Source organism: Nicotiana tomentosiformis, chromosome 3, assembly GCF_000390325.3.
Source record: "Nicotiana tomentosiformis chromosome 3, ASM39032v3, whole genome shotgun sequence".
Classification (NCBI taxonomy): Eukaryota; Viridiplantae; Streptophyta; class Magnoliopsida; order Solanales; family Solanaceae; genus Nicotiana; species Nicotiana tomentosiformis.
In genome coordinates, this window is record NC_090814.1 from 73208414 (window position 1) to 73219921 (window position 11508).

Below are 11508 nucleotides of genomic sequence, written 5' to 3' on the forward strand. Positions count from 1 at the left end.
ATAGTAACCTCTTTGGCACCACCCCATAGTACCGTCTCTCTGAGGACCAACAAGTGCGAATCATCAAGCTGTCGAGCCTTGATATGCTCCAATAGTGAAGACTGGGAAATGACGCATGCAAGAACTTGGCTGGGCTCTAAAATATCCAACCTCACAAGTCTGTTAGCCAAGGATATAATGTCCAAAGCTATTGGCCGCTCCTCTGCTGAAATGAAGGCCAAGCTACCTATACTCTCTGCCTTTCTACTCAAGGCATCCGCGACTACATTCGCCTTTCCCGGATGATAAAGGATGGTGATGTCATAATCCTTCAGTAACTCAAGCCATCTGCCCTGCCTCAAATTAAGATCCCTTTGTTTGAACAAATGATGCAAGCTGCAATGATCAGTGTAAATCTCATGGGACACCCCATAAAGATAATGCCTCCAGATCTTAAGAGCATGAACAATCGTGGCCAACTCCAAATCGTGCACAAGATAATTATTCTCATGGGGCTTCAGCTGACGTGAAGAATATGCAATAACTCGCCCCTCCTGTATCAATACAAAACCCAAACCAAAGCGTGAAGCGTCCCAATACACAATATACATCCTCGAGCCAAAAGGTAACACTAGAACTTGTGTTGTAGTAAAGTTGTCTTGAGCTTCTGGAAGCTCGCCTCACAATCATCGGACCTACGGAACGGAGCCCCCTTCTGGGTCAATCTAGTCAAAGGTGCTGCAATAGATGAAAAGCCCTCCACAAACCGGTGATAATAACTTGCTACCCCCAAGAAGCTCCTAATCTCAGTCATTGAAGTGGGATGAGGCCAACTCTGAACTGCCTCAATTTTCTTGGGATACACCTTAATACCCTCGCCTGATACAACATGCCCCAAGAATGCTACAGAATCTAGCCAAAACTCACACTTGGAGAACTTAGCATATAGCTTCTGTTCTCGCAAGGTCTGAAGCACCACTCTCAAATGTTGCCTGTGCTTCTCCATGCTATGCGAGTAGATCAAAATGTCATCAATGAAGACAATGACAAACGAACAAATATATGGCCTGAACACACTGTTCATCAAATCTATAAACGCCGCTGGGGCGTTAGTCAAGCCGAAGGACAATACTAGAAACTCATAATGCCATATCTAGTACGGAAAGCAGTCTTCGGGACATCCGAGTCCTGAATCTTCAATTGATAGTACCCTGATCTCAAGTCGATCTTAGAGAATACCCTAGAACCCTACATCAGGTCAAACAAATCATCAATGCATGGCAATGTGTACTTGTTCTTGATGGTGACCTTGTTCAACTGGCAGTAATCAATGCACATTCGCATAGTTCCATCTTTCTTCACAAATAGAACTGGTGCACCCCAAGGAGATACATTAAGTCTGACGAACCCCTTTGCTAGCAACTTCTCAAGTCGTTCCTTCAACTCCTTCAACTCTTTCGGATCCATACGGTATGGTGGGATAGATATAGGCTGGGTACTTGGAGCCATGTCAATACAGAAATCGATATCACAATCTGGTGGCATGCTTGGAAGATCAGAAGGAAACACATTGGAGAACTCCCGGACTACTGGCACCGAATCAATCGCTGGAGTCTCTATGGTAGTATCCCGAACATAATCTAGATAAGCCAAACAACCCTTCTCGACCATATGCTGAGCCTTCAGAAAAGAGATAACCCGGCTAGATGCACTGACAGACGAACCCTTCCACTCCAATCTAGGAAACTCTGACAGCGCCAATGTAACAGTCTTGGCATGGCAATCAAGGATGGAGTGATATGGGGATAGCTAGCCCATGCCCAGGATGATTTCAAAGCATGTCATATCAAGCAACAGAAGATCTGCTCTAGTCTCGTATCCACAAAATGTGACCACACATGACCGATAGATCTGATCCACAACAACAGAATCGCCCACAGGAGTGGACACATAAATAGGAGTGCCCAAGGACTCACGATGAATATACAGGAAATGAGCAAACAGAGATGAAACATATGAATAGGTAGACCTTGGATCAAATAATATTGAAGCATCCCTACCACAGAAAAAAATAATACATGTGATCACGGCATCTGAGGCCTCTGGTCTGGTCGAAAAAGCGTAGAATCTAGCTGGGGCGCCGTTTGGCTGGCCCCCACCTGTATGGGCTGTAGCTGGATGTCCTCCACTTGCTTGGACTCCACTTCTAGGACGGCCCCTACCCGCCTGTCCTCCACCTCTGGCGGCTGGACAGCTGGTGTTGTAATTATGGGTTGCTGGCCCTACTGCACTGCTTTGCCCTGAAGCCTGGGGCAGAATCTCCGCACATGACTGAAATCCCCACACTCAAAACAACCTCTCGGTATGGTGATATTCTGCCTTGAAGTCTGACCCTGATGGTCTGAATACCCACTGGAAGAACCTTGAATAGCCGTTGGGCGGTATGAACTCTCCAGCATGGCGCTAAATTAGGCGCTGGGAGAACCCTAATGTCCTGAGTACCCACTGGAAGAACCCTGAATATCTGGTGGGCGGTAAGAACTATCCAGCATGGCACTGGAATAGGGTCTCGCCGGAGCACCCCGAGGAGGTGGTAGTGCTGGATATGTGGGCCTGCTAGGCTGACCCCTCCCAAACTGGCCTCGACCCCCTGCCGGGGCACCTTTAAACTCCCTAGAATAACGGACCCTCTTGTCCTTCTACATCTACTCTCTACCTCTTTGATGGTAACCCTCAATCCTCCGAGTTATCTCCACTACTAGCTGATAAGAAGTCCCCATCTCAATATCCCGGCCCATAGTAGCCTGAATACTTGAGTGCAACCCCGAAGCAAACCTCTGCACTCTCTTCGCCTCAATAGGAAGTATCATAAGTGCATGGCGAGACAACTCAGAGAATCTCGCCTCATAATCGATCACTGACATCTGACCCTGCTAAAGCTGCTCAAACTGAAATCTCAACTCTTCCCTCTGAGAGGATGGAATATACATGTCCAAGAATAGGCATGCAAACTGGTCCCAAGTCATGGGAGGAGAACTTGCCGGCCTGCCAAGAAGATAAGACTGCCACCACCTACGGGCCCTGCCCTCCAGCTGGAAAGTAGTGAAATCCACCCCATAGGATTCTAATATACTCATGTTGTGTTTTCTGTCCCTGCACCTATCAATGAAGTCCTGGGGATCCTCATGTCGCTCACCCCCGAAGACAGGAAGATGAAGCTTGGTCCATCTATCCAATAGCTTCTGCGGCTTGCCGGTCATAACTGGTCTAGGCTCAAGTATAGCTGCTGCAACTGGATGGGCTCTACCCACGGGTAGTGTGCCCGGGGTCTGATATACGGTAGCTGCATGTCCTGGAGCCGGAGCAGTAGGGGTCTATGCTCCCCCTCCCACCTGAGATGTGGCTGGGTCTGCTGGAAATAAACCAGCCTGGGTCATAGAATCCATGAACCATAGCATACAACCCATGACCTCCTGAAAGCCCGGTGCTGACATAAAATTGACCAGGGCTGGGTCTCCTGCGGGGACCTCGCCCTGATCCTCAATAATGGGATCATCCGTTGGATCCGCTGGTGGTGCAACTAGGGCAACTCTAGGACGTCCTCGTCCCCTACCTCGGGCAGGTGCCCTCCCCCGACCTCTACCTTTAGCAATAGGGGGAGCAGCCCCTCCCGGGTTTGGAACGTCCGCCGTGATCGTTCTCACCATCTGTGAAAGCATAAGAGAAGAAACTTAGTACACCATCAACTGCACGATAGGAGATGCATGAAGAGTAGTTTCCTAACACCATATCGCCTCTCGAAGATAAGTAGAATCTATTAGGCTTGCCCATAACTTGTGAGACCTACATGAACGTAGTGCTATGATACCATGTTGTAACGACCCAATTTCATGATAGGCCTTGATGGCGCCTAACGCTGCCGCTAGACAATCCAATTGTGAACTAGTCACGTGATTTCCTCTTTTTAACAAATTCTTTTCCAAGTAATTAAACTTTCCTTAAATTAAAAATGATTTGAAAAAAATAGCAGATCAAAAATAAATAACACGAAAGCAACTGTGTAACAATCATAATCATAGAATAAAACCAAAACCGCAAGTCTACTAGTGTGTGCCAAGACATGGTGTCACAAATATATGAGCATCTAGTAGAATATATAAAAGAATACTAGTCTACTGTCCGAAGTGAATTAGACAGAAAAATACATTCAAAATAAAGACTCCGGCTACTGCAGGACAGCTCAGAAGGCAGCTCACCATGAAGCCTCAAAATGATAATAAAGTGTGCGCACCGGACCGATATCCAGATGCACCTTCCTCAGATCCTGCACATTTAAGTGCAAAAGTGTAGTGTGAGTATATAAACACCATGTATCCAATAAGTATCTAGTCTAACCTCGAAGAAGTAGTGACGAGGGGTCGACTTTGACACTTACTATGGGCTAACAATAATTTGTCAAAATTTTAATTAAGCATGGACTACATGAAGAATACTGAAAAACCCAATAACATGAAACAATAAATAATCCCTTCACTAATATTAAGTTCCAAATTTATTCTTCATCATTTAACAATTTTTATCTCAAGACAAAGAAGCAGCATCAATTATAATTGGTTCCAAAGATTTATCATGCGCAAATTATATCGAGGTCGTACGGCCCGATCCAATATAATATTTAAATTGTGCACTGCTGAGGGTCGAACGGCACGAACCATAGATGCAATGATTTGCTATCGAGGCGTTCGACCCGCTCCACAAAAGAGAAAATACATTTACAACAACCAATTCAAGATTTATTAAGGGGCAATTATTCAAGGGAATACCAAATCCTCATTAACGGTCAAGAAAATAGATTTTAACCTTTTACAATTCCTTTATCAAGTTTCAATATGATTTAAGCAATTAAATTAACAAGTAGGGTACAACATTGTAAGTATAGCATGGTATGGGTCCTAGATTACCCGGACAATAGCATAATTAGTAGCTACATACGAACTCTCGTCATCTCGTGCGTACGTAGCCCCCACAAATAGAAGCACATTTTAATTCATTTCACCTATGGGGTAAATTTTCTCTTACAAGGTTAGACAAGAGACTTACCTTACTCCGAAGTTCCATAACCGGCTCCAACGCCACTCTAACACCTCAAACTATTGCTTGTCGATCCAAAAGTATGAAAACAATGTGCAAATCAATCAATATGTGTTCTAATACCCATAACTAATTAATTTAAACAATTTCCAACTCCGCTCGAAAAGCCGATAAAATTTATCCTCAGGCCCACGTGCCCGGATTCCAAAATTTTTCGGAGATAAACTTTACCCATAACACCTCGAACTCAAATATATCATTTATTCCAAATTCCATGTCCAATTTCGTGGTCAAAATCCAAAAATATCAATTTCTAGGCTTTTCTTCAAAATTGCAAATTCTACTAATTTCCATGTTTAACTCCATGTATAATTCGTGTATTTGACTAAAAAGGTGAAGGAATCACTTACCTAGTTATGGGTGATGAAGAAGCTCCTCCAAAATCGCCCCAAGCTCGGCATCCATGGAGGATTTGAGGTAAAAAGGAGAAAAATCTTGTCTTTGCAACTTATACACTGCCCAGTCCGCCCCTTCTTTGCGTTCGCGTGAAAAGCCTCGCATTCGCGAAGGCCAAATGTTACTGTCCAAAATTCCCCTACGCGTTCGCGACCTCCTCGTCGTGTTCACGGAGCCTCAGACCCCCGCCCCTTCGCGTTCACAGTCCACGAGCCGCGTTCGCGAAGGCCAACCTGCTCCAGGCCCAGCTCCCTTTTTCCTTCTATGCGTTCGTGATTTCCCCTTCGCGTTCGCGTAGGTTTCTCAGGCCCTTCTCCGCGTTCGCGACCCCTGTGTCGTGTTCGCGATGAAAAAAATTAGCAGTCTCCAAAATCTTTCTTCTCGCGTGAATTCCCTCACGTTCGCGAAGAAGAAAACCAGACACCAGCACCAGCAGTTTCAAATCAGCCAAACTTTGTCCGAAACCACCCCGGAACACCCCCGAGGCCCCCTGGACCCTGTCCAATCATACCAACCAATCCCAATACATAACACAAACCTTTTCGAGGCCTCAAATCGCATCAAACAATATCAAAACCATGAATCGCACCCCAATTTAAGCTTTGTGAACTTTAGAACTTCAAACTTCTACAATTACGCCGAAACAAAATTACGGACCTACTCCCACTTCCGGAATCAGAATCTGACCCTGATATCAAAAAGTCCACTCCCGGTCAAACTTCCCAAAAATCATCAAATTTCCAACTTTTGCCAATTTACACCGAAATGACCTAAAGACTTCCAAATCAACGTCCGGACGCGCTCCTTAGACCAAAATCACCATACGGAACTATTCACAGGCTCGGAATCCCAAACGGACATCGATAACATCAAAATCCACTTCAACCTAAACTGAGAAAATTCTTAAACTTTCGAAATGCCAACCTTCCGTAATAGGCGCCGAAATACTCCCGGGCCACCCGATACTCGACCCAAACATACGCCCAAGTCCTAAATTATTATACGAACTTATTGGAACATTCAAGTCTCGATTCCGAGGTCGTTTACTCAAAAGTCAAATTTTGGTCAACTCTTCCAACTAAAAACTTTCGAATTTAGAATTTTCCTCCCAAATCAACTCTGAACTTCCCGAAATTTGATTCCGACTACACGTACAAGTCATAATACCTAAAGTGAATCTACTCAAGGCCTCAAATCTCCGAACGATGCACTAGAGCTCGAAAAGATCGGTCGGGTCGTTACATTTTTGTTCATTTCATTCTTTTTCTCCCTTGATGCTCCTACTAGATATAGTTGCCTCTTTTTGATTTCTCAAACTTCCTTTTTATTCTTTTTTTGTATTTTTTTTTTGTTCTTTTATTTTCTTGCCTTCTCTTTTCATAGAGATTATTGTTTTTCTCTTTTTGGTGCCTTGATACCTCTTTTAAATTCTTCAACTCCTCCTCCCCCCCCCTCCTACCCACCCAAAAAAAAACTTATGCCTTAAGCCACTTATTTCATAAGAGTGTTACGGGAGGTAAAGGTACCAAGAGAGGATTACAAATAAAACGGGTAAAGGTTTGTAGCGTGGTTACCAATAAAGAAAGGCTAAAGGCTCAAAGGGATTGACTAGGGATAACAAGCATTGGGTGGTAAAACAAAGCTCAAACGGACCAAGAAAAGCCTACAATTATCTTCCAAACCAAGCATACCTAGAATTTTGCCTTGAAAACACATTCGTGGCAAGTTCTAGACTATTTACACAAATACTTGGACTAGCAACAAAAATCACCTCACCCTTCATGCAACTAGAAAAGAGGAAAGAGTTTATAGCCTACAATGATCACAATCAAGTTAAAGGTCACTAACCACTCAATGAATATCAAAGTCAACTCAAGAGTCTCAAAGTCACTAACTAGAGCTATTTTCTTTCAAAAATCTTATTTTAAACCATAAGCACGCAATTAAGTGTGTTGGTGCCAAGTGAAGCATGAATAGCTCTTTTTAGAGAATGACTTGATTATGACTTTTATTCATTACTACCACTCTTATTACTACCTAAATACAAAACTGACTCATTACCTTAAGAAAGTTGTCACACCATCCATCCTCGGGAAGAGTCACCCGGTTCACACAAAAGACTATCTTTGGAAAGAACCGTGGCACTAAGAAAATCAAAGACTTATTATCCACACTACTACGAAAAACATGAAAACTACTAATCATAAAAAGAAACTACTAACAAAAAAAATAAAAGTAAACAAATAAAGAAGCTAATGAAAGCAATAACTAACTAAAGATAGGTAAAAATAAAAAGAAGGCCAAATATATCGCCGACCCCTTAAAGTTGTCCACCCTTTTGACTTAAACACTCAATCTTAAGTCTGTTTCATTTGAACACTTTAATTAGGCCTTTACTGTGTCATTTAGACACAAAATTTGTAGGCAGCAAAATACAAAAGGAGCGTGTAATTCACACACCAAAGTGATGAATAAAACTAGGACACATGGATTTAACTTTAAAAAATTAAAAAGTAAATAAATACACACACCAGAACCCCACCCCACCCCACCCCGTCGTCATCTTCCCCAACGACCCCTTCTCGCCGAAAAATTAGTTTTCGGCTATTTTTTTTCCAGCTCTGTCTTCTTCTCTAGAAATTTGGTCTCTTCTTCTTGTTCTTCTTCTTCATTATTCCTTTCTAGGCTAAAACTATAGAGAGTTTTGACTACTAATATAGATTCCAGAACCAAATTGACTGGAGAATACTTTTCTGGTGATGGAAATTAGCAATTTACTTGTGCAAATCAGCTGTTGTCATAGCAGAAGCAGAAAAGGGTAACCACCTGTCAAAAAATTAGCTATTGTAATGGAGATGGCATGGCAGAGACGGGTAACCACCTGTCGGCATCAAATCTTCGAACGAAACTTTGTAGCTTTCAAATTTGGACTAATCCTGTACGCCACCCAATATTGCCTCGCCGGAATAATTAGTACCGACAAACTGCGACCCATTTGGACTCTCCACAAAACTTTCAGATCTGAATGTCTTTTTGATGGGATCTTAAAAACGAGAAATAAAAATAAAAATTTTATGGTGGTAGCCAAATTTATAGGTGGCGGTGGTGGTAGTGCGCTTAGATTTGGGGGAGGAAATGATAGTAATGGTGTGAAAGATCTAAATATTTAAAAGAAATATTTACAGGAAAAGTTTTCCGGCAAAATCTATTATTTTTCGGCAAGAAGTATGAAAGGTTTGTCTTTCAGACCATTTTTACGCGCTTGAAAAATATGAGAAACTCACCTTGCCATGTCAGCATTTTGTGTCTAAATGACACAGTAAAAGCTTGATTAAAGTGTTCAAATAGAACAGACTTAAGATTGAGTATTTAAGTGAAAAAGGTGGACAACTTTAAGGGGTTGGCGATGTATTTGGAAGAGAATCATCCAATTATTACAATCCAAATGTATCATCAAATCACCAAATAAACTCCACCCCCCGAATAAAAATAAGCATTATCCCAATGCTTAACAAATTAAAGTAAAAGGAGAGAGGGCGAAGAAACTCCATAAGCATCCTTGGACATCTCAGTGTCCCCAATACCATCAACCTCTGTTGACTCAACCAATTGAATATCATCATCATCATCATATCCGGGAGTGGCGGGAGTGGTGAACATTGCACGCACTGCATCAGTAGTGTCATCGGCAAGGCATGGCTCCTCATATTTGTCAGCTGGTGCAACCTATGCAGATGGATCTGGGGCGGTCAGTTCTGGATCAAGCAACATATCAAAGGGAAAATCCCCAGCTGTAGCTAGCCCGGTCACCTCTTTCCTAAGCTTATCCACTAACTTTTTGCTGGATTGGAATTTCCTCATCTTCTTCACCTTTTTGGTCAACCCCACAATAATAAAGCTATGATGCACCAGTGTGTCCATAGTCATCTTCTGATTGTCCAATATCTTGCCTAGCTTCTCATCAAGCTCAGTAGAATCCCTCGGTGCCTGTGTGGATGACTGACCTGCACCAGTACTGGAAATCTCAGACAACTTTGAAGTAGTTGCCTGCATCTAGTTGTTGAGATTCGCCAATGTCTGGGAGACTCGTAGAGCAGAAAGTGGTCTTGTAGGCATGGGCACCGGCCTTAGAACCAGAGTAGGGACTGTCCTAGGAACTGTGGACGGAGCTGGGGATGGCGGTTAAGGCATAGCAGCTGATGCACTGGTAGAGGGCTCGACTGATATTGATGGAATATCAGCTGTGTCAGAAACCACCACTATCGGCTCATCAAACTAGCCGATAGTAGTAGAAGGCTGAGCATTCTTCTTGGGGTTGCTTGGATCTTACAGTGAGTTCCACTCAAATGGCTTCTTAGGCTTTACCTTCGTATCAAACGACTTGGGCTCTACATTTGCATCTGTAAGGTACTCTGTAATAATGTTGGGGTAAGGGTAAGCAGTGTTAGTTTGCTGCGCCACCAGAGAAATGTTTGCCAACATCAGGGTACCACATTGATCGGGTATCCGGCCATGACAAGCCTGCTACACACAAAGGTTGCCAACCTTTTGCCTTGAAGCTCAATGTACTCTAGGGAATAGGCACCCCAGCAGTAAACCATGGTTGAGGTGGTCCCGATGCCAAGATCTCAGCAAGCCAGGGCCTCTTCTTTCAATGCCAACTTCTCTAGGTACTCCTTTGACTCCACGTCCTCAAATCCCAAGTACGCGTTCAGCGTGTGCTGATCAAACTTTACCTTGAGGTTGCATACTTTGGTCACCTTTGTCCATTTGCGAATGTGTGAAATGTTGGCATAAAATTCGCAGACAAGGTGCTCCTTAACATCCACTACCTTCTCAGTAAACAACATTCATCCCTTTCTTGTCCTGGCCTGTTCCAAAACTGCAGGATTGTATCTATCAAGATCCTTCAACAAAAACTGTCGCTTATGTGTCAATGATCTCAACGGCCACCACATCCGAAAATCAGTAAAGGCAAGCAAGCTCACAAATCTATCTTCCCATACTTTATTTTTCTTTGTCCAATCAACCCCGGTAGATGCACCTTCTCCCCCCTTTCCCATTATCTGGGATATCCTGTGTACCAAACACTGGAGCGGCTGACTCGGAAGACTGGATATCTCTTTTCGAACCCTCGAAAGTGCAGTGAGATTATGAAGGCACGTCCAAAGGATTAGATAGCCCATGTGGCCTGGAGTGCTCAGTTATCTGCTCCTCTAGAATAGACATAGAGTTTCCCTCGAAAGCCTCCCTAGACGGGGCACAAGAACTAGACTCAGAGAGGTCCCTCTGCCTATTTTGGCCTTCTTTCGAATAATCTTGGGTACACTGAGGGGCAAGTCACCTCTGCCTCGACCCCTAGAAGACTCTTCTCTACCCTTGGTAGTTTTGCCTCGGTCTCGTGATCGAACCATTTTCTGTATCAAAACAAAGAGGATTGTTAGTTGCAAGTCATCATTCAACACAGTTAAGACTCATGTAAGCAAGGAGAACATTGTGGACACATCAGGGTTACAACAGGATGAGCATGCTGCATAAAATGGGATCTGCGGCCGCACGTGCAGACCATGCATTTTCATGTGCGGCTGCACTTCTGACAAGAAAGATCAGAGGCTCAAACACCTCCACTCTGAAGTCAGTGCAACAACCAAAGTGCGGCCGCAGAATTCATCTGCGGTCTACGAAATTATAAGTGCAGTACGTATTTTTGTTCTTTCAAGAGACAAGTCTCTGACAGCAGTGCGGACCCAAAATACGGCCTCACCAAAAATTCTGTGGTCCGCACAATTAAAGTGCGGGCGCATAATGCACTAGCCTTCTTCAATTACCAAGATCAACCAACTACCAACCACACAAATTTGAGTGCGGCTGCAGATTTCAAAAATTAACGAGCAGTCAATATGGCAATTACTTGTTCAAATCAATATGGCAACATGGTATACACATAAAGTTTAACTAACCCAACCCACTTTAGCACGTATT

At 43.5% G+C, this 11508-nt stretch overlaps 1 protein-coding gene across 1 annotated transcript; it reads right to left on the reverse strand.

The window, feature by feature from the left end:
* Nucleotides 1–917: 917 nt before the first annotated feature.
* Nucleotides 918–2903, reverse strand: LOC138908005 (uncharacterized). Its single transcript, XM_070198635.1, has 3 exons — nt 2696–2903; nt 1372–1727; nt 918–986 (listed from the first exon to the last, which is right to left on the reverse strand). Exons 1-3 carry the CDS (start codon nt 2901–2903, stop codon nt 918–920), a joined length of 633 nt encoding a protein of 210 aa, XP_070054736.1.
* Between the last annotated feature and the right edge of the window lie 8605 nt (nt 2904–11508).

Bases quoted from the DNA above. Each gene is read 5' to 3' on its own strand.
- LOC138908005 (XM_070198635.1), bottom strand. From the start codon at position 2,903: ATGTCAGTGATCGATTATGAGGCGAGATTCTCTGAGTTGTCTCGCCAT. The intron at 1,728-2,695 runs GTAGAGAGTAGA...TGGCGCTGTCAG, and splicing joins TGAGGGTTACCATCAAAGAG to AGTTTCCTAGATTGGAGTGG. The intron at 987-1,371 runs GTATCTCCTTGG...CTACTCGCATAG, and splicing joins AGGGGTTCGTCAGACTTAAT to CATGGAGAAGCACAGGCAAC.